Source organism: Xiphophorus hellerii, chromosome 1, assembly GCF_003331165.1.
Source record: "Xiphophorus hellerii strain 12219 chromosome 1, Xiphophorus_hellerii-4.1, whole genome shotgun sequence".
NCBI classification, from domain to species: Eukaryota; Metazoa; Chordata; class Actinopteri; order Cyprinodontiformes; family Poeciliidae; genus Xiphophorus; species Xiphophorus hellerii.
In genome coordinates, this window is record NC_045672.1 from 23,602,931 (window position 1) to 23,626,546 (window position 23,616).

General features: G+C 40.2%; 1 protein-coding gene across 1 annotated transcript in view; it reads right to left on the reverse strand.

Annotated features, from left to right (window-relative positions):
• Positions 1-23,616, reverse strand: part of anks1aa (ankyrin repeat and sterile alpha motif domain containing 1Aa) — a 69,631-nt gene that overhangs the window by 15,313 nt on the left and 30,702 nt on the right. The window contains exons 5-16 of the mRNA XM_032576634.1: positions 20,466-20,762; positions 19,788-19,863; positions 18,593-18,694; positions 18,425-18,511; positions 18,175-18,344; positions 17,870-17,932; positions 16,810-16,942; positions 16,091-16,134; positions 14,877-14,973; positions 10,963-11,456; positions 3,645-3,701; positions 1,552-1,621 (exon numbers count right to left, since the gene is read on the reverse strand). Of these exons, the coding sequence (XP_032432525.1) occupies positions 1,552-1,621; positions 3,645-3,701; positions 10,963-11,456; positions 14,877-14,973; positions 16,091-16,134; positions 16,810-16,942; positions 17,870-17,932; positions 18,175-18,344; positions 18,425-18,511; positions 18,593-18,694; positions 19,788-19,863; positions 20,466-20,762 (1,690 nt within the window). The remainder of the gene's footprint in view (positions 1-1,551; positions 1,622-3,644; positions 3,702-10,962; positions 11,457-14,876; positions 14,974-16,090; positions 16,135-16,809; positions 16,943-17,869; positions 17,933-18,174; positions 18,345-18,424; positions 18,512-18,592; positions 18,695-19,787; positions 19,864-20,465; positions 20,763-23,616) is intronic.

Below are 23,616 nucleotides of genomic sequence, written 5' to 3' on the forward strand. Positions count from 1 at the left end.
GGTGGATTATTTTTTGTCATTTAACGCTACTGTTTCAGAACCCCTTTTAGCTGCATTTGGTTTTATGTTCCTGGAGCATCTTTATCTCAGCCTTTTCCTTTCTTGCACACGTTAGGTCTTCCTCTTCTGCTATATCTTTCACTCATGTGTTAATCAGTAAAAAGCTGGAGATACGAGACTGCCGGCACGGAGCCAATCGAGTCCAAGCACCGTTGTCAAACAGAGGAGTAATGGGGGGGAGTGACGCGGTTTCCCCCGTGTGTATTACCCAGGGAGACTTTCTCCAGCAAGTCTCCCCAGTGGTTTTCCTGACAGCAGCAGCAGCAACTGAGGCTCATAAGCACACAACTCTGGATCCAGACTCCACATCAGATCATCACACAGATGCAGTCTGTGATGGAACACTAACCACATTACCACTGAAGTGTCAGCTTTCCCTCAGAACTACAGAGTAAAATGCACTCACTCCACTGACATACGTAGTGGTTAATATTTTAAGAGTCCTCTCCAGTGCGAAAAACAAGCAGAGGGTTAGAATAAGAAGTCTGCACAGAGGCACAGAGGAGGTGCTGCATTGATGAAATATATTGAAAAGTAGCTAATGCAGAGTCAAGGTGAATGTTGAGCGATGTGAGAGGGGAATGCTAAAGGGAAGAAGTCGATTGCTCGGGTTACCGCTACAGTTCCCATGGGCCATTCATCACCCCTGATGACAGGCTTCAGAAAAGCCAGAACAGTAACAGGAGAGCAGCGTCAGGGTACTTAAAACCCAACACCAAATGTAATTAGGTCCCTGATCTTCCAATTAGGGATCAAAGTAACTTTAACTTTAGAAATGGCCTTAAGATGATGAATATAGCTCAAAACAACATCAAGCAACTTATGGAGTACAGTCATGGGAAAAGTCCAATTAGAAGCCTGGATTTATAACCATCTTTAGCACCAATAACTTCAAGTGTTTTTTGTTCCCTTACTTCAGCAGTTTATTGTGGAAATGTTCTGGCTTCCTCTTCTTTACAACACTGTTTTGGTTCTTTGAAAGTTGCACATTTCCATCTCTGAAAGGTTCTCTTAACTTTTATCATCAAGAGCTGGTTTCCCGCATGTTTTGCAGTCATATTCAGTAAATAAAATTAAAATATGCATTCCCATGAAGATCACTGGCTATTGGCCTAATGTAATTTTTTAAATGTTATATGTCATACTTACACTAACCGTAAACATAAAATCATGATGATTAGCAGAAATAAAGGCTTGTAAACATCCATCTGAGTGTAATGAATCTATATAATGTGTTTAACTTAGTGATAACATTTCTAAAATAAATGGACTATTCAATAATAATCTAATTTATAGATATTAAGATGATCCAACACACCAGAACCATGGCTGAGTATCACACCTTACCCCTTGTTGATGTGGCACTTTAATATATTTGATTATCAGCACCTAGCAGGGACTTTTGTTTTAATTCAATAAAAGAAGCACCATTGTTAACATTACAGGAGAAATGACAGTGAGCACATGAAAACAACTGTAGTCATACTCTACCTGGACTGTCATAATGCTGATCTCTGGAGAAATCAATGCCCGCTCCAATAAGAGTCATGATCTTCTCAATCTAGAGACAGAAGCACATAGGCAAGAGTTAGGAATATTTAAGAGTCAACCAGTTCAACATCCACTTTCAGCTTTAATAGATCAGAAAATATCTTCTTGATGTAAACAGCAGGGTCACTACACCCCAAAAGACACAAACCATTTTAGTTCAAAACCTTCATTGGGCTTTATTTCCAATTAGTTTAAGGTTCCTTCAAAGGTTTATAGCTAGTCTACAATGTCCCTGTATGTAAGATTTAAGATTTGTTGGGAGCCTTACCAACTATTTGTTTTTAATAACGGCATTTGTTGGAATTTTATTTCCATAATTTGGGAAAGTTTTGGCAGCATGCATGCAACAATTGTAACAAGAAATGTTCTGGAGAGAAGTTTACTCCGTCTCAACTGAGTAGTAACCCAGTATGATTTAAATCAGCACAACAGCAAGACATTAAATCAGAACAGAAAGAGAAGCATTTGATTTATTCACTGGTAAATTAACTTCTGGCAAACATTGACAAAATGGAGCTCTAGTAAAACATTCTGAGTGGCTGAAAGAACTGCTTCAAGCCGTTATGTGCAAGTTCTAATTTTTTATGCAAAATGTGCATTTGCATAAAAAAAGTTCACTGGAGAAAATGATATCTAAACTAAGAAGAAGAGCTTGAGCACTTCACATAGCTTTTCAGGTAGCTTCAAGCTTTCAAGGTTTTGTTGGGGTTTTTTTTACACAGAAAGAAGAAAAAAGTAGGTTAGGTGCATGGAGTGACCCAAAATTGAACAAAGAAAAGAAAAAAAAAATTCCCGCTACAAAATATAATACAATTGTTTTCCCAGTGAGGAGGGTGTGGCAGTTGTGGTTCCATTCAACTGACCATGCAGTACAACAGCCTCATCCTGCAGAAAATCATGAGGGAGCCGGAGCCTATTGCAGCTGAAATTGGACCAGCAGAGGGATCCACCCTTGGGAGGTCGCCACTCCATCACACATTTAATACAAAGAGACAGAAACCCACAAACACTCGCTCCAAAATGGCCCAACATGCAAGGACTATACTGGGAGGAAACAGTGAGCAGATGGAAAACCCCACATAAACATCTGAGATCATGCAAATAAACACTGCGAAGGGCAGCCTAAGGACGCATAAAATGGCAGACCGCTCGTCTTCATCCATCAGTTCATCCGTTTGTTTAAATCTTCTGTGAAATTGGAGGTAGGTAGGTTTCTGCAGCCAAAACCAGCTTTAACACTTCCTTTGATTTATTATTATTATTATTATTGTGGTGATAATAATCACCACATAATGCATATCAACATCACTAATGTTCCATCTCCAAACATTAGCATAGATTTTTAAACACATGCATACAATTTAGAGAGGAAACTTGCTTCACCGAGCAACGGTTGACCAAGCAGCTTAATTATTACCCCCGTCACAGCACAGAAACATGAGATCCATTCTAACCAGCCCAGAGCTGATTATGCATGGACATCAGGATTGAGTCAAATAAAAGGGAAGATACAGACAGGGCTGCTGTCACCGCTGTCAGATACTGTCAATCCGGATCCTACAGAGTAAAGTCGCACAGCAGCTTTTTTCATCCGTGTCTTGCTGAGGATATTTCAATCAGAATCTGTGATGCTCTTAGAGCCCAAGAACTGAGATCTGCTTAAAAAGCTCCCAGACAGCCTCCAGTTAGTGTAATTAAATATGCAACGAGTTGCCGCAAGTGTACAGTTGCAAGTCATCACTCATTGTGTGGAAGTTTAATGATTGAATGGCGCACAAATAAAATATCTCTCACTGCGTCAGAGGAAGAAGTGTAACTTTAAAACTTGCACAGCTATACAAGCATGCTGCTGTCAGGCTAGGTCAAAGCATCTGGGCTTGAAGAGAGAAATAAATGGACAGCAACCAAGACTTTTTTCCACTTTAAAAAAAGTCATGAAGCCTGAAAGGATCCCCTCTACGTTGATAAAGAAAGCGCACAGAGCCAAACCCCCAACAGACCAGCAGGTGTTCACATGAAAACAGGCATCTTACGCTCTCAGTGGAGTCAGATCCTCCTTGTTTTGGGGAAGAAGAAGAAGACATCTGAGTCTGCCAACAGAGAATTCAGTTTTTTGTTTTTTAGTTTGACTTTTATGCACATGCCTTGCAAAAATATTCACCACAGCCCTATTAATTTAAACTCATGAACATTATGTAAAGTTACAATAACATACTTAAAGGTATTTCAATGATACTGAATGGGATAAACCCACACAACCAAGAGCACAAATTTGAGAAGAAAGTTACCTGTAAAGCTGTGAACAAGGAAATCCCTGAAATATTCTTCAGAAATTAAAATAACCAAAAATTATAATGTCAAAGCATGTTTACACCATAAATATTACCAAAACTAAACGAATAACTTAAAACTAAATATACATTATATTGGTTGTTTGTGTTATTACACAGCTGTTTAAATGCAGAAATGCTTAAATACTTAACTGATAGTGGGGACATGACAATAATCATCCTCTGCTATTTTGTGTTTTGTGGGTTGTAAACTAAGAGGTTTGGGAACCATTGTGTTAGAGAATATTATGGGCTGCAATGTTGAAACAAGAACAAACAATAAAAGTAACGCACCCAAGCAGAACATGCTTGAAAAGAGACTGGCAAAGAACTAAGAGCCAAAAAATGAAATACTAGCTAAAAAATGTAAGACTGTACTCATCCTTCTAGTGTTATCTCATGGAGTTTAATTTTACATCAAGTCTTAGAGCCTTTTGGACCATGAAGTACTCTCATTAGAAGGAGGTTACTAATGGAACCTACTGTCGTAGTGTTTATAAAACATGAAAAAATTTAACCACATTTTGAACAGTCTAATCTTCATACATGTAATTTAAACAGCTAAAAGCCAAACTTGAGGATACAATTTCCTCCTAAAACTACAGAAAACAGGGAAGCAACAATCTAAACCTGAGGCAAGAGGACTATAATTTATACCACAGCTAGCCTGAGCAAGGAATTTATAAAAACATAAAGTTTGTCAGGTAAGAAAAATGTGTATTTTTATGTCCTCTCAGTTAGTACCAAACATCTGAAGGCCATCTGCAAAATAATAAATAGCGCAACTGAAAGAGAAAAGCTGCAAAATGATGGTACTGGCTCTTTAAAATGTAAAAATACCTGTCTCCAGCTAGAGAAAAGTAAGATTTTGAGACCGACAGTTTTAAATAACAAGACCTCAAGTGATTTGAAAAGCTAAAGATAAAAAGTAGCATTAATTAGCGCTCCCGGTCTGTAGAACCTCGCCGCTGCAGAGCAGTTGTAGCTCCTGCTTTACTAGCGACAAGCCAGGGCTCTGGTCTCGTAAAGTGGCTGAGGTTTGCACATGAGGGAGGCCAAGATTCCTGTTGGAGGCATCACTCTGCAGCAACAATCAAAAAGGGACACTGCATAACACTCTGAATAATAATAAAGTGTTTTAATTTCACCCGTGAGAAAATCACAGTAGATGTAGATGTTGTAATTCTGCTGCATGTACAACAGTCTCAGGATGAGTTTTAAATCACAAACAGTGACACAAATCTACATGTAGATGCAAAAACAAAACACATACACACACACACACAAGTGTTTCTGTCTCGCTGAATCACTTTTACTTGCATTTTATAATGGGAAAAGGAGTACCAGCAGGTCCGGTGAGAATCAGAGGCAGCTAGCGTGAAAGACAGGTGTGATATAGTGTTGGAACTGGGCAAATATATCCTTATCAGGGGATATGAGGCAGTAATGTCTTCAAGGTAAATTATATCTCCAGCAAGAGAAAAAAAATATGGTTCAGGACTAAAAAAAGAGCTGAGAGGCATGAGAAATAACAGAGGAGAATGTGTTTTTTTTGGGGGGTTTTTTTACACATGAGGCCCAAATCAATACACCAGGAAGAAATGGAGGGGCTCATTGTTGGAGAAACTCCCAATGAACAGAGAAACACAAAGAGAAAGGTCAGACGTCACCGGCAAGGTGGAGGTCAACAGCTGAAGAGCCGGCGATGATGAGAGACGGTCCTGGTGTGAGTCAACCTATTTATCATTCTGCTCACAGTGGGCCTGCTGCTTGGGGATGACTGAGCACAATGAATTCACTGAACTGAGACTTCAAAATATCTTTTCATCCGCAGCCTTCTTAAAAAAAACAGGTGAATAAAGTTAGATGAGGTGATTATGGGAGACAATAAAGGACACCTGGCACAGAGAAAGGCAACGACAGTTCACCCACACAAGGGGGACTAAAATTGACAAACTGGCAACAAAGCGAGAGTTGGCTGCAAACTAGAGAAGCATCACAGGGAACACCAACACCCCACTTTCAATAGAAGGTGCCAACACCCCAATGCCACAGCAGGACAAAGCACAGTCAGCAGTTGCACCAGCCTCCTCCTGAAATAGCCCAATGTCATGGTTGCATTTTTAGAAAAAGCAGTGTAACGGCCAGAAAAACTGTTTTATTTTTCATCCAACAACTTTTTCTCTCCTTTGCATAAAGTGTAGGCAGTAAATGGTCTCCATCTGTCTCATTCTCGGCACTGTGTGGGACACTCCCAGCAAGTTGGAGAGCAACAGAAAATACATGTACACCTAGAAGTGAGTCGATTACAAAAGAATCAGTCAGATTGAAATTGGCAAATTATTCCCTTCATCGCATGTCAAACATTAGAAAATCTGACATTCTTCTCTCAAGAAATTCGTTGTCAAAGAAGCTGATGGACAATTTATTTTTCTCTTTTATATATCATGGTCTGAATCAGAACACGAGATCAGAAAATCATAAGTTGGTACTGGACTAAAAAACTCTAGTCAGAGCATCATTAAACACCATCAGTAAACTTTTATCAAAAAATTTCAAAAGCAAACCATTGATTTGCCCCATTACATGGCTTAACTAATGAAGAATCAAACTTTAATCTGCAGATGTAATGCAAACATGTTAACAGAGCTGTTGTCTCTAAGGGAATCAATACTCACAAAAGCTGGTTTCATAGTGGCTAGTGGGTCTGAGGCGTGCAAATCAAAAGTGAAGTTAAAAAGTGCAGTGTGGTAGCAGATAGTGACCCTCTCCCTCCGTCTCTGTCTGCAGCGCTACGTCTTCTTTTCTCTAAGCGCCGGCCCACACAATGTGCCCCCTTTGGATTGTCATCTCTCCAACCTGCATTAGCATGCGCTTTACGCACCCACCGTGCAAAACACACACGGCACAGTCACACTCTGAGCTTCTTAAATGGAGAAATGCATAGGCCAGGACCTCATGCAAGTCTAATCTCCTTGTCTTGAAACCAGAGGCAGAGCATCCACAGATGTGTGTGTGTGCGGGAGGGGGGTGGGGGGGTGGCGGCGTGTGTGTGTGTGTGACATAAAAAAAAGGAAAAGAGGGAGGTGGACAGATACAGAAAAGAGCTGGAATATTTAGCAAAGCAGATTAAAAGGAGAGAAAGATGTTTTATAAAGGGCTATGTAAATGCACCAGGGGGTGGGTTTGGCAGCGTCCTGTGAGACCCCCAGACCTAAAGCTGCCAAATAGCTCTATAGAGAGTTGGGGAGCAGCCAGTCGTGACCAGAGACGGCTGTCACAGCAGCTCGAGCACTCGCTGGTAGATGCAGTGATAAGGGCTGAAGAGAAGGCAAACAGAGCAAATAGAGAAGGGACTTCTCAACTTTTCAACAACTTGGCCAGCATCATTAAAGAGAGTGCAGGCACGGCTATATACAATCAAACTTTTACAACTTCCCTCACAAATTCCTCAGCACTAAATATAAATATTAAAAAGATTCCATCTTGAGCACATGAGGGCTTTTACTCTTTGATTAAAAAAAAAAAAAAACAGAAAACGTTAGAGGATTTTGAGCACAGACCTCAAATGCACCTGAATCAATGTTCATGTGAGAAGAAACTTTCTTCTTACCAAAGTCGTACCCAATCCATAATTCACTCATCTCATTTAAAATTGTATTAAAAACAGAGAGTGAGAGAGAGAAAAACATCATGGTATCTTTTTCCAGCAGAAAAGACAGAGTTGAACGCTGTGGCTTGCTTCTTCAAAGCCTCCTTTCACAGGCAGCAGGCTTAAATTTTGTACGTTGCAGCTTAGAGCTTGTACATTTCAAAGTCACTCTTGCTGCCATATGCGTGCAGTTGTAAAGCTGTTGGCATGGCTGACAGGCTGTTTCACGCAAACACAATCTGTAGGTTGCAACAGAGAAGCGTAGCAAGGAGCCTTGACATGCATGACACCAATGGGGGCTTTTTTTTTTCCCCTACAGGAACAAACTAACATTTTACGTTTACATTCTACTTCACTGTTACTATAATGGTAAAACAATTCAGTTGTGCTGCCAATTTCTTGGAGTACAAAAAACACCCTCATGTGGGATGAATAAATAATTAGGGCAGAAATGTTCAAAGACTTCTGTTCTATGCAACTTTTACAAGTCCACTAGTTCCTGTGCTTGGTGGGCTGGCTTCATGTTTGCACAACCATCTCTATAAAAGCAACAAGATGGATTCAGGAATGTTATTAGCTACAGAGGGTATCTGGGAGGAGCAGCGGCATCCAATAACCGAGTAATGACACGGATGCCTTAATTATGTCACGCTCTCCGAAAGAGTACATCCTCTCTGGCAATAGGAGAAGTGTTTGTGAAACTATATAGTTGTGCTTTACAGTGAACTATCAGAAAGCAAGTCATAAAAGGTGGATGAAATAATAATACAAAAAAATGATGCAGAAAAGCCCAAAATCTTGAGTTTGTTACTCACCTGAAATGCAATAATTAGCTATATTTTTGAAAAAGTGTCAATTTTATGATTAGTTATTTTACAAAATTTCCAGCTAAGAACTAAATATACTGAAATATATTTAAACAGAAAAGCTTGTGAGTTGACAAGAGACACAGCTGTGTTTTATGATTCCACAGAGGCCTGTCACACAAGAATAAAATAACAAAAGTCACTTTTCTATTTTAAATCTTTAACATAACCAGTACTCAGATCAAGAGAAAATGTCCTTTGAAATCCATACCAATATAAAATGCAATGCACAAGGTTACCTTGACAGTGCAACAAGTCGGAATGAGCCACCCTGCCAAGATTTTACAATTCACCTCCAGAACATTGAAGTGTTTCCTGTAAAAAGCCTTCTACTGGCCAGAGTTCATCCCAGAGTAACTAAAGTTGGAAGTGTTGACATGAGTATTTCCAGACAGCGCAAACACAGAGTCGAATTGCTGTCGTGCATAAATGCCCCTCAAAGACCACCTTCTCCTCTTCAACGACAGCCTGCTGCACTGCGGCTGGCGTGCAGCTCTGACATACCTCAGCCCACAGGGAACTGCAGCTACAGTAAGGTAGCTTCTGGAAATCTATCACTGACAAATAATAAACTCACACTCACATCCAAGTGAGAAGTAAATAAGATATTTATATGTAATGTCTACAGTGGGGGGACATTAACAATTTATGTCAGTGCAAACAAAAATGATGCTGCAGCAACAGTGACTCCAACAGCTGGACTGTCTCAACATACCACCATTAGAAAGCTCTATTGGTGATTACAGTTTGCACTGTAGTCCAGCAACCTGGATACAAACTTGTCCGCAGCAGCAAAAACATTGCAACATAAAGTATTTTTTCAGCTGTGTGTATGAGTGTGTGTGTTACTGTTCCTGATCTAGCTCCACGTACACAATGAACTTATTTTTTTTTAGTAAAAAAACAACGCAGCTATGCAAAAATCCTTAAAACCAAATGCCATCAGAAGTCACTTATTTAGAAAACATTGCTATTTTATTGTTGAATATGTTGCCATGACGTAACTGATTATGTAAAATAGTTTTAAAAAAGAATTGCTCCAAAACAATTAAAGGTAACCAAATGTTACATGCAAACAGTCCTTTTTGTGTGTGATACTGTGCACATTGGTGTTACTAATGACTATTGTGTTTTGATACACTATGCAGCTTTGCCACAGATGTTTGTTAGATAATCTCTGAACAAACAGCATCGCAAAGACCAGGAAACACAACAGGTCAGGGATAATGTTTAACGCAGTTAGGTTACAAAATATCATCCCAAATTTGGAAAATCTCACAAAACTGTTACACAATCTCCCGAAAATGAAGAACACGGCTTATTTGCAAACATAGTAAAACGTCACAATCTGTTTATACTTAGAAATGTGATAGGAAAATGGAGGTGAGTAAATATAGGGCAATCCTGCAGAAAAGACTTGTTAAGAAGTCACATAAATCACCACTGGAATGTGACAAAACATATATTAGGTCAAGATGCATGACTATTTCTGCTAGTCATATTCTCCAAAGCCTGGCCATGTAGAGAATTCAGGAGTGATTACTGGGAAACAACTCGCAGATTATGCAGATTATGTGAAATTGTTCTAGCACAATAACTAAAAGGAGCCACAGAGAAAAATGGTCAAATCTCAAGATAACAACCGTGCATTAGCGCCCAGAAACTTGACATTTTTAAATCCCAATTTATTGCTTAACCATCTATAATAGCATAGCTATTAACTCTAAATCTTTGATAAACCATAAATAAAACTCTTGACGAAAAATTTTTCCTCAAAGAAAGTTTAGTTTGTATGGTTAATGTTTTTCTTGTGAACTTTCTACTTTACGGTTTCCATGTCTCTACAAGGACTAGACTCTTTTTTTCTTTACACGGAAAGAACTGAAGAGCTGATGTGAGTCTTTGATATTCTTAGTCTCATGTTCCAAATCTCTGTCTTATGTCTTTGCCTTTCAGCTTCTTGTTCATTTCATCCCCATCTTCTTGCCTTGCCTTCTCTAATCTTCTTTCACAGAAGCTCTCTTTAGCTCTTTAACCACATCCAGACAAAAGGCATTAAAGTGCAGAATGGATAGAAGGGGGGATATATTTAGTTAGGAAAATCCACACGAGTCAGGACTGAGAAAGTACAATCAAATTGTAGCTCGAGAAAATGTTTCGCTTCAGAACTTGGAAAATATTAAATGTTTTATCATTTACATGAGCAAACAGATTTTGCATTAGCTGCTGTGTTTGCAGAAGGTTTGAGCTCAAGATGTTTGAGCTCCCCTCGCAGCACGACAGGTGGCTAATCAAGCTGCTGTTTAAATTCATCTGTAAAGCAGAATAAAAAAAGCTAAACTCTGCATAACTTTACAAAGCAGAGACAGACAAGGAAATACAGACACAAGTAGAATAATTATTCATTTAAATCAAGTTCCAAATTAAGAAGATTCTTCATGTCAACAAACAATGCGTAGCCATAATATACATTAAAAAGTCTTTCCTGAGAGCAGATGCTTACCTCGTCCCATTCTGAGGTGAAGGAGGGAGACTTCTCCAGCCTCTTTTTGCCGGTGCTACAGTTAGAAACAGACTCGCTCCGGTATCCCAGCCCCCCTTCCTCCTCACCGGGAGGCGACAAGAGCAAGTCAGAGTCGGATTTGGAGAGGCTGCGGGCCAGCTTCAAGTCGCCCGGAGGGCGCATCCTGACGCCAGATCCTGCTCCCACCATGGCATCCCTGGGCTCCTTGTTCACAGTGGCATAAATCGCTTTCGGATCGCAGTCCGTCAGGATGGCGGCCATGCTGGGTCGGCAAGGGGAACGCGAAGCAGCCGGTGGCTCCTCTTTACCTTTGGCGGGTTTCCTCGTTTCCGACTGGCCTTGGTTGGGCGGCAGAACACCTGGAAGACTGAAGGCGTCCTCACGGCTGTCGACGACGGGAGAGGATCCGTGCAAGAGGCCAGTGAACTGCTCTGGGACACCTGCTGCCTGATCCTGGCTTGGCTGGGAGTTATCTGAACACAGAGGGGAGAAAAAAAAGGAAGAAAGGCAGCTTGAGAGACCTAGAAAGTGGACTTCACTCTGAAGAACAGATCCAGAGAGGAAGGCTAATAAGAAACCACCCACACAAACCCTGAAACAGATCTGCAATTGTTTCCTACCACAAGTGACGGAGGGAAGAAGAGGGAGAGAGAAGAGACGGAGCAAGGCAAGGGCGTTTGTTGGCAGGAGAAACGAGTGAATTCCAGAGCCAGCTTGCAGCCGTCTGACGGCAATCACAGGCTGCCTGCGTTTTGTAACAGAGAGTTGAAGCAAGTCATCACAGTGAGCTGCTTCAAGTCAACCAGGATGTTAGGTCAGTTTCCTCTGCTAGGAATCCCTCCAAGCCACTAAATCATCTCCTTGTGTAAACCTACACACATTTAATGCCGCAATAAAATGAAGAGAAAAACGTACAGTGGCAGTCCTTAGCAGAAAAACAAACTCTCAAAGAGATTGAAAGCGAAGACAATTAGATTTTCCCCCCTCCCTCTCCTGAAGGAATTACTGCTTCCTAAGCTTCTTTTCCCACAATCAAATCTACCACAACTCAACTGTGCCTTCTTGAGAAACAAACAAACCCCAAGAGGACAAATCCCACTGTTCTGGACCTGGTTCTACAGTCGTCCTCTTCTCTAACGTAGCGATGCGTGCCGCCGTCTGCTGCCTTCACCGGCCGTCCTCTGCGTCTTCTGGCTTCTAATTCGAAACCCTCAGGGTGGCTCAGGAATGGAAATTTGAATCACCCTATCCTCTAGCAGCCAGACTCCTCATAATTAGTGCTGTGACACATGCTGTGGGAGTGCGTATGTGCGTGGGTGTGTGTGTGTGTGTGTGTGTGTGTGTGGGCTCTGCTGGGGTGACAGGGTTGGGGTGTTTGGTGACAGCGAATCTGGGGCAGCAGAACCGCAGGAAAGAAACAACCCAGTGCAGTCGGCGTGCTTCGGACCAACACAAAACTTGCAAGCTCAATAAAACTAAACAGAATCCAACTGAGCTTACCAATGTTCATCTGTACGGTTTCAGGGACTATTTGCAGTGAGGGAGTGAACTAAACAACGCCCTGACACACAGAAAAAGAGTGTGTGGGGGAGTTTTTGCGTGTGCCCGTTGTAAGGGGTGAGCGAGTGTTCCGTACACATGTCGAGATCACAACCAAACACCCACGTTCTCCTTGGCAGCTGGAGGAGTGTGAACGCCCAATGAGCACATCAGTGTGAACCCAGCGGGCCCACGTGGTGTTAGCCCTGGCAGGGAGTTAAACACACACACACAATCAGATGATAAAGCAGTGTTTAGCACAGGGGTGAGGTCACCGCAGAGGTGAGACGTGTGTTTTACTTGGCAACATCGACCCCACTAATATCTGACTAATGATGTCATGTTTGGAGGCAGCGCTGACCGTCATTCCTCCGTCTGTATCGTTCCAAAGTGGAAAAACGTGCTCTGTTTTTAGTTTAAATTCAAAGACATTCATTCATTTGAGTTAGTCACTGTAACACTTCAGACATGTGGACATTATTAAAGCTACTAAAGACTTCTATTCACAATTCCTGCAAGAAATAAAAACAACAATTAGCCCTTTCCTTAAAGTCTAATGAAATAAGACTTATTTCTTCAAAGAGTGCCTTTTATCCTGCAGTTAAATCTGGTGGTGTTAAGCCCAGACCAATCCTGAACTTATGACTGGGGAAAAGATTCGCCTTCCACTTACAGAAAAACCCTAAACATGCAACTAGAGCTGTAAAAGCACAGTTCACATCTTAGGAAAATGTGTTAGAATGGCCCAGTCAAAGTACAGATCTAAATCCATTTAAGATTTTAAAAATCATGTTCTCAGAACCTCTCCATCAAATGTGACAGATCTTAGGCTGTTTGGCACAAATAACCACACTTGTGTTTCTTTTTTTATATGTAAACACTCCCCACCCCCCCAAAAAAACATGACTGATTTTAATTTTTGTGTTGTTCTATCACATAAAATCTCACGGTGACAAGCTGTAAAAATGTCCAACTGGTATAAATACTTCTACCAGGAACTGTAGGTTGGAGTGATATGGCAACAAGTGACCAAAAGCTGCAAATCAAAAAAAAATCCATATAGACCAAACTGTTTGTTTCTGTGTACAACAGTACAGTACAAGTCCAGGTTAATGAATCACTATCTGTGCAGCACATCTTCTGGGAGCACCAAAAACAAAACATGTATCACTGGAAATCTATTCGGAACCACAACATTCCTGCTGAGAACAGCAATCTGTTTTTGACAGAAGATAAACTTGGTCACATTGCTGACCCTGCAAATGTCCTCTACCTGCCACACCAAGAGCTGAGATTTGTTCCCTGAAGTCATACAGATGAACCTTACCAGCAGCTACACATCCAGATGAGAAGAGGAACTAAGGCTCATCTTATAAAATATATAAAAAAAGAAGCAAACACTTGCATAAAAGGCAACAAAGGAAGAAAAATCACATACAGGGCTGTTGTAATAGTGAGTTAATTTGTGTTTTTTGTGGCTTTAATACCAGAAACAGAAGGAGGAAAGATACATCTATACCTCATTATAACCTGGATTCCCTTTGCTTCCTCTTCTAGTATAAAAAAAAGGTTCAAGAATTCTAACAGAGCTTGATAAGACATCTGGGAAGTTAGGAGTGTTTGCAAATGTGTCTACATCTACATTCAATTTCAGAAAAATCTAATGTTCATAAAAAACAAGAATTCAATCATCAACTTTACATTTCCAAATATTATTTCTATTATACATTCTTTCATTCTTTCAACACTAAATCCATGTTAACCTTGTAATAACTGAGAAAACCATGTGTCCATTATACTTTCTAAAACCTACACTCTGCTACTTTGTGTTTCTATAAAATCCAAAAGGAATACATTAAAGTTTGATGAGGTAATATGTCAAAAAGTAAAGCAAAACGTTTGAAGGATATGAAGATTTTTGCAAGGCTGCGTATGTATCCAACATTCATCATCCTCATCCCTGCTCCACACTCGCCCAGATAAAGCGGTACATCCAGTTTTAAGGCGAGACGTGGATCTAAGATCGGAATGTCACAATCTGATCAAGAATTCAGTTTCATATTGGCAGTGAAAGGACCCTTGCCCATTTGCCAGAGCATATCAGTCAGCTCGCTCCCAATGGGGAAAATCCGCTCTGCTACCCGAGAATGCCAATTGTGCATTCCGTCGGTGAGCCTAATGCAAGCCAGCCCATCTCGGATGCATCAAACTCAAATGCATCTCTCCGGTTTCATCGACGTGCTTGGCTGGGGACTTTCGGGTCCAGCGGGTCGGGAGGATCTTTTCTTACCCTTGCAGCAGTAAACAGCCAGGGCTGTTGCGCCTTATTTGGTAACTACAATCAGAGGACTCACCTCCTGGTGCTCGTGGAGCGATCCGGGCAGGAGGGTGTAGGCTGTCTGCCGTCTTAGTTGGGGGTCTGAGGTCATTGGGGGGCACAGAGGATTTGCGCTAAAAGAAGATACAATCCAAAGTTTAGTCACGGCTGCTAACTTTCAAAGAATTCCTGTGCAGAGGGCAATCAATCATATTAGCTGTAACAGACTAATCCTCGCCCTGTCCTAACATTAAATACATCATCGTAATATAATGATGAGCTTACAGGACCGATTTAAGAACCGATGACACTAGACAGCTGAAGACACATCTATATAATGAGGAGCAGGTGGGGCTGTAGCTGGGTGGCAACAACAAGCAGAACATGTTACCTGAATGATTAAAACTGGGATTAATACTATCAATGTAATAAATCAAGGGGTCTCACATACTGAGTTCAATTCTTCTCCATTTGAGGACATGACTTGGTCTTTTAACAAGAGGTTAGCAATTATCTTGACATAAAAAGGTTACATTTAAATTGTATGGCCCTTTCAGTGGAAGAAGGTCTGGTCTCAGCTCTGCTGATAAAAGTTTAATTTTAAATTTTAAGACAGATTAAAGCTTACTCCTGTTCTGTAACGTTTTAGAGTGGCAATAAGGTGTAACGTTTTTGCACCAAGAGATATTTTTAAAACTTCTTATGGCTTTAACGCTCACTGAAACAATGCATCGTTGTTGGACTGCATTAAGCTTTAGTTAATTATGTAAGTAGAATGCATTCAGGTTTTTGTGCCATAATAAGATTTTTAAAAAGTTGTTCTGTGCAGCACAAAAGTTGTACAAGATAAAGCAGTATGGTGGTAAAGTTCCTTAAAAACTAAAACCAAGTGGTCATACATCCTTTACAAGAAGAAAATGTTAAAAAATAATTTGCCAAAGAAGTGTAATCTTGGAAAAATAACATTTATTTTATCATTTGCCATGCCTATCTAACAAATTAGGAAACATTGCACCAGTGTAGCTGCTGTAGCAAGGAAACTTTTGTATTTTTCCAGTACAGTCTGCTGCTATATAGTTGTAATCTAGAAGCTGTTAATATCCAAGTCTTAATATATTTGTTTTTCAAGACTTTTTCCAGACATGACATAAAGTAAGACAGGCCCCATTTCATTAAAGCAAAATTGAGCACATTTTGTATGCAGAGGGAAAACATTAAACACGGAAAAATTATGGTAGGCAAAATCATTACCTGAGGTAGGATACTGTTGGAAGACTGTGTAGAGGCATTCTCATCTGAGAAGACAGAAAACAGAGTAAGGAAGGAGGATTTATTCTAAAATAGAAAGTACCTGTAACTGGTTCTGACTGTCAGCAGAAACTTTATGCAGAGCATAATGGAAGTGAAATATGTTTTATGCATAGTGACATTATCTGCATGTCAGTCTGAGTTTACATTGATTGAGCTGCCAGCTGAGCAGAGTGCATAGATGATGAAATGGTTCTAAAGCAGATAGAAAAACTACTTACTCAACTGTTAGCTCAAAAATGGCGTTCCTTTTCTTTTTAAACACCATTATAGCAGAAACACGATTCCACTCAAATCAGGGACATTGTACAAATAGTTAGGTGCAGGTGAAGCCCGATAAGTCAGAAGGTTCTCAAGGGAGCTGTTTTAAAACATTTACATCAACAGCTATGGATCACACGGCTCTTTATTTAATTCTGTTTCACACTTTGTGCAGATTCAAAAGGTTACATATATTGTGGCTGCTTATCTGAATAAAGATACATCGTGGCTCACACAATTGTAAGAGATCTTGAATTAAACAGAGTAAACAAACTTCTGAAATGTTCCCCAAAAAAACTGAGCACAAACATACCACTTAAAACATCAACAAACTAATGGGGAAAGTACATTTAATCTTCCAATCTTCCTCCCTCTGGATTAGACTAAAAGCTCACAATTACCTTTATTGGACTGGGACTCCAGATTGGGCGGTGGGACTTTGGTTTCTGCAGTCAGCAGCAACTCGTACGTGTGATCCTCCTGTACCTCTGCCGGCTCTCTCCTCTGATCCGTGCTGCTACCTAAATAAAGAACCTACAGAAAAAAGAAAACAGAACTCTTGAGAAGGTGTGATGTGTTGTATCTAAATGACGCAGATATTGGGGAAAATTACCAGCTGATTGTGAAGCAAACAGAAAAATAAATTGTCCTGAAGTTTATTCCATTTGCCAAACATATTAATATATTTCTCTTCATATTGTTCTTGGAGTCACCCAGAGGTCAGTATTGGATCCAAGTATATTTACCATGTATCAGTAAATAGCTGTGGTATATTAGTTATTCAACAGCATGCAGAATAAAGGTTTGTTCTGCATCCTGATGATACTGATTATTTATCTTAAGGGACAATATTAATTAGCTACTTAATTCTAAAAAAACCCAGAAAACCTGGTTTAACAAAAATAAATTATTATTTGGAAATAAATAAAACCAAAAAACAAACATTCAAAAACAGCTATGAAGAGATGGGGTAAATTTTGAGAAAGCAGCTGAAAACAAATCATTTGGGGTTTCATTAGACAAAAGACTCAACTGAAAGCCTGACACAAATATGTGGAAAAGCATATCAGTTTTCACTAAAGAATAAAACCAGAATAAAATTCACATTTTCTCCAAATGTTATTTTCAAAATAGTGCATTGCGGAAGTTTAAATTATGGTAGAAAAACATGATGCTCATGAAGTGAAGGATTTAGGGATTTGTGACGGCCTCTGGTTTTTGTTGAAAATGTTTATTCATTTTATGCAGACAAGACTATAGCTAGGAGGTGGGATTTCAGACATGTACACTTGATAACACTTTCAAATATGTAAAAGAATCAAAGATTTCCTCTTAATCATTGTCTTTAATTCTGATTATGTTTACTATAACTTGTTAAAACATATTTTTATGATTATTATGTACATATGCAAACATAGATCATATAAAACAGTTAAGGTGTTAAACTACAATTCACCATACCTCTGAGCTCATCTCTTCTTCATGACCTGGGGCAACATGTGATGAGTGGGCAACACGATCTTTCTGTAAAAAAATAAATTGTCTTGTAATATTTGGAAACTATCATTTTTATTCAAGATAATTGCTAAGGAGTATACTATTAAAATAGTGATGTTAACAGAACCATTGATGGGATTTTCATAAGCTCAGTTAGACACAAAGTGAAGAACCATCTCCCTCTAGTGGAGGTTTTGGATTTATAAACTTGTGTGTGCCGTTTTATTTTGTGTTTGTGTGACGGTGGGATCAGCTGCAATAATGCCAACCTTGCCAACTTCACTGTCTGGCCGTCCTGAGTCCCTGTCAGAGGACTTGCCACTAGTGAGGCTGTCTAAAGAATGGCAAGATGTGGCTTCAAACAGAGCTTCATAGGGGCTCTCCTCCTCGGGCCCCAGTGCCAGCCCTGATATTAGCTCCGTCACTTTGTCCAGGTTACCTGGAGAACAGGTTGGAATGATTTTAAACTGCTATGCTGCTAAAACAGAAGCACCTGAGAACATTTTGGTAAAATCTCACCTTTCTTCCTTGGGCTGGGGCTCTCCTGAGGTGGAGGAATGGGAGGAGGAGGAAGTTCAATGTCCGGGGGTTTTCCAGTCTTATGCCCTGTAGCAAACAGAAGATTATATCACAGAGAACTCAAACGGTACTTTCCCTGCATCTCTCTGTTGAAAATTTGGACTTTACCCAGGATGAGTGCAGCTATTTCTCTGCTTTTCTGGGATGGCATGTCTTTGACAGTGTCCAGCGCTGTCAGTCCCTTTTGGTCAAAAATATGTACATCGATACCTGTAAAAACAATAAATTCACTCCTTTAGCTTGTTCACATTTTGTTATCTTAGTATGCTGCAAACTTTCATGTGGTTTGAATTTTGTTTGACGGAGAAACTCCAAGTAATCCATAATTGCAAGTGGAAATCAATTTTCAGATTTTAATTGGACTTTAGGTTGGAACTTTAACTTGACATATTTATATCTTGACTGAAACCATCAGCTGATTGTTTAGGGTTGTGGTTTTGGTTTTCTTCCTGAACTGCCTTGTGTTTAGTTCCATTCATCTTCCCTTCACTTTCGACCAGATTTTCTGTCCATGCTAAAGGACAGGATCCCCACAGCATGGTCCTGCCACCACCAGGGTAATGTGAACTGTTAGTTTTGAATGTAGGCCAGCAAGTCAAATATTCAAATATTCTTCCAAACGTTGGTATTTCCCATACATGCCTTGCGGAAAACTGCGAGGCTTGAGTTTTCCGCAAGGCAAGGCAAGAATTTCTTCTACAAATGGCTTTCTTCTTGCTACTCTTCAGTAAAGGCAAGATTAGTGAAATGCATAAATGAGAGTTGGTTTGTCAACAGAATCCTCCACAGAGATTGTATATTTCTACTAGAGTTACTGTAAGCCCTTTAGCTTCTTTGATTGATGCTCTACTTGTCTGCAGTTTATGTGGATGGACATTTTTCTGAAGGTTTAAAAAAACTTTAAAGTTTAGATTAAAGATTGGATAAAGTTTTATAACTAAACCCAGCTTTACATCTCTTCAAAACTTTATGACTAATCCGTCTGCTGTGTTCTTTGGTCTTGAGGAAAAACATCTGGTTTTATACTGAACTTGAGTAAAACATATGTGAACACTGTTTATTGCTAATTAATTTGAAGGCAGCTCGACTTTGTTTTAAGTGACGTGTGCTGGATAGAAATGCACAACAAAGCTCAGTTTTTTATTTGTAAATGGTCTGAAAAATGATCACCATTTTCCTTCCACTTCTTTGAATTGTCGTTTCACATAAAATAAACTGAATTTTGTTAGAACAAGACAATAAATGAAAAGGTAATTAGGGTAATAATGCATTTTTATGAACTGTATTGATTATGAACACCAACCTGCACTGAGTAGTTTCTGTACCACATCTCTCTTCCCAAACAAGGCGGCTTCGTGGAGGGCACTGCCTTTCTCCGTCTGTATGGCGGGGAAAAAAAGCTCATAAGAGGAAGGAAAAAAGGACGAAATTCAACCATCTAAATCTGACATTCAAATGCAATATGAAAAATAAAGAGTTTGTTCATTCCCCAGTTGAGTCAACCAGCCTCGTTACAGCAACAAGAGTTGAATAATACAAACCATGTTTGGCAACAACAAGATTTTACTGTCAACCAACCAGTTTGAAGTTTAAAGACAATTATGTGGTTGAGAAGTAAAAGTGGATCATTTTCCAGCTCACAGGGCTGTGCTAATTGAAACCTGCAGGGTGCTAGAGCCCGGAGGATTCTGAACAGATCCAAAATCCTTGACTTTAAAAGGAAAGGAGGGGGAAGTCAATACGGGCAGATGGGAGTCACAGTGTGATCCTGAGATGCAGCCTGAGGCTCCACCACCAGCAGAAAGATTGGCTCTGAATTCATATAATGGTTCATATGCAAACTGAGAGATCAGGAGTTTTATTTTTAATCTAAGAGCTTTAGAGGGAGAAGTTACACAACATGATTTGATTTATTAAGAAACATTTGAAAAGAGAAGCTGCCACACATGTGGTGGTAAAAAAAGAAAAATGCAGAACGCACCTCATAGTTGATGTCCATGCCAGCATCCAGCAGCACCTCCACCACAGACAGGTGTCCGTTCCGAGAGGCCAGGTGCAGAGGTGTGTGTTTCTTTGTGTTGCAGCTGAGCAAGTTGGGGTGGGCGCTGAGCAGCAGCTTGACCACCTCCAGACGACCGTACAGCGCGGCCAGATCCAATGGGGTCTCGAACTTGTAGTTCCTCATGGTGGGGTCCGTCAGTTCGTCTAGCAGCAGGTGCACCACCTGGGTGTGGCCGTACTGAGCGGCACAGTGCAGCGGTGTCTCGTTGTCGTTGTTCTGTTGGGACGTCAAGCAGAACGGTGAGACTTTGAGGGAAAAGTAACACACACAATGGAAGATGAAAAGCCCTCCACAGTAGCAGAATAAAAAGGTTGTTAAAAAGGTGATAACCCTAAGGAAACCCACAGAAAACCCGGAGGTGCATCTCCTGGTAGAGTCGGGAGAAGCTTCACTCAGACTACATGCATGGACTAATGAAGGAAGGTACTGGGGACGACTGCCTGGGCAGCAGGGTGCGAACAGATAGGTTGGAATAAAAAGAGACAGGCCGCTGTGACGAGAGATCAGAACACACTAAGGAATGAGGCACTTAGATGGTCTTGCTGTTCAGGTTCATGAATCTCTGTGTCTTTTAAGCAGTACAGTGGCTGGACCATTTATCGGCACATTCCCTGGATCATCCTGGGTCCTCCCTTCTTTACTACGCTATTCTGCTCAGCCTTCAGAGGTTTGTTTAAGCAGTGGTGTCCAGAGTTTGGTAGTAACTAGTTATACAGATTTACTTGAGTAAGTTTTGATGGAAAAATGCTTACTTTGCCTGAATTCGTTCATTTGTAATTATGTCATTTATATAAATTGTTTTTATTTTGACTCTTTAAAATTTCAACATTTACACATAACATTATGTTTTGGTCCATCTGATGAGGCAACTTTTAAATATTAAATAAGTACCTGAATAGACTTTTTACAAAATACTTTTTACTATTACTGGAGTAATTTCTTGGATGGCTACATATTAAAAATATGTTTAAGTATTTCTACCCTTTTTTGAGTACAATTTTTGGGTACTTTATACACCTACGGTGGTGTCTAGACTTTGTCACAAAGGTTGGTTTTTTTTTTCTCGCTTTCTCACATCTTTGACAGGAGAGAAAAATAAAATAAACCTTTAAACTGTCATCTTAGGAAACCTCAACAATTCTACATATTACATAATGCAGCTGATTCATTGGATGAGAGAGTAAACAGCCAGAGGATTCCTCCTTAAGACCAACAAAAAAAATCTGTCCACATAGTCATAGTTCATTTTGTCTACAAGCAAAAGATTATTTATGACTTTAAATTATCTGTGAAGTAAACAGGCGAGCGGACTGAGTAGCAATTAAAAGCACTGATTACAACATTAGCTCACTAAATGGTGTAGATTGGATCTAATGACTTGCATGTAGCGGTAAGATCGATGCCCATTAGACATGAGAACCTCCAGGCCTGCTGGTGATCCTTAACATGAGCAGCCAGCAGGGGGCAACACAATTCAATCAACAATCCCAGCAGTGAGAGAATAGATAGACAGAGAGGTCTGAATTAAAGAGGTTGTCTTTGTTTGTTTATTTGATTTTTGGCAAATAAGCAGTAAAAAAACAAAGAAAAAAACTAAAGTGAAGCGTTGCAATCCCTCTGCCCAGTTGCTAGAGGTGTGAAAATGTTTCATGATTATCTGGAAAATGATCTCTACGGCCCTACTGTTCTTATTGCAATCTCTTGTCAACATGTTGGGCGTGGCAAAAAATTCCTGCCGTTGTGGAGCCACATGCTTTGAGTGGCAGTCATTCCAGACATACAGAGCTACCTTCAAAGGCCAGACAGCTGGTGTGAGAAATCCCCACATGGACATGTACGATGCCAGTTTGGGTGACTCTCAGAGGAGCGGGCCAGCTGTGCCACTGTAAGCAGGCCACGAAGGGGAGCAGAGGGGAACTAACAGGACGCGTTTTATAGGACAGGTGTTGCCAACTCATTGAATGATACTTTGACAAAACCGTGGCATAAGATGGACCCAGTAGGGATGTTCCTATGCAGGTAAAGAGAAAGGAAGAGTACTGGTCAAGGCAGGTCAGATGGATCTAAAGAAAAAGAGGCACTTCTTTGAGAAACTTATCAACACCTGCCTATCAAAGGAGAACACCTCAAAAACACACACACACACACAAATAATACTAGTTCACTTACAATAGGAAAAATGTCTTGTTACAAGTGAAATAATCTGCCAGTAGAACAAGAACTTTTTAATCAGTATTATGGAATTATTAACTTAAGACAAGTTCCTATATCTTGCTGAAAAGTTTTGTCTTATTTAAAATACTTGCTTTAGAAGCTGGACCAAAAAATACCTGGTTAGATTTTGTGTTTTTGCAGTGGAGACAGAGGAAAATGAGACAGACCGTGATTTTCTCAGCCTGAGTGGGTCCCCCCAGCTGGAGTTACAATTTATATGATTTTATACTCAAATCAAATGGTGAAGAGTACACTGGGTTTCATCTGTGACACACCACTGAGCATTTGTCACAGCTTTTTGAAGAGATTTACTCTGAGCTTTTAGATGACTTGGATGCTTTGATTACATCAGCATGAATCACTTCCTCCTGTACGAACATCCTCTGCCTGAGTAGTAATCCAAGTCAATCTAGCATGGAAGGCTTTTTTTAAAGGTTTTTTTTTCAGGCTTTTTATGGCTTCAATGAAGATAAATACAAAATGTTGAGGGAATTGGAGTTTAATCCAATGTGGACACGTTTAGCCTCTAGTGATTTCTACAGAACATCCCAAGAGCTGAATTACATTTCCTTACTAAATCATACAGCGACACAAAACTCCAAAAACGACATGAACTGAACTTGCGCCCTGATCTCAGAGCTTTGGATCATGTCTCCCTGCCAATGTGATAGTCAAGGCAGAGCAGCGATGTGTCGGCCAGCAGCTGATCACATTAAACATGGCTGACTGGTCGTGTGACTCACTGATGGGAAACATGGAACACTGAGCCAGGCCTTCTTTGATGTAAGAGATGCTCAACATGTTATTCACACAACTGCCTTTTTCCCCCCATTCAGAGCTGAGTTAGTCCCAAATA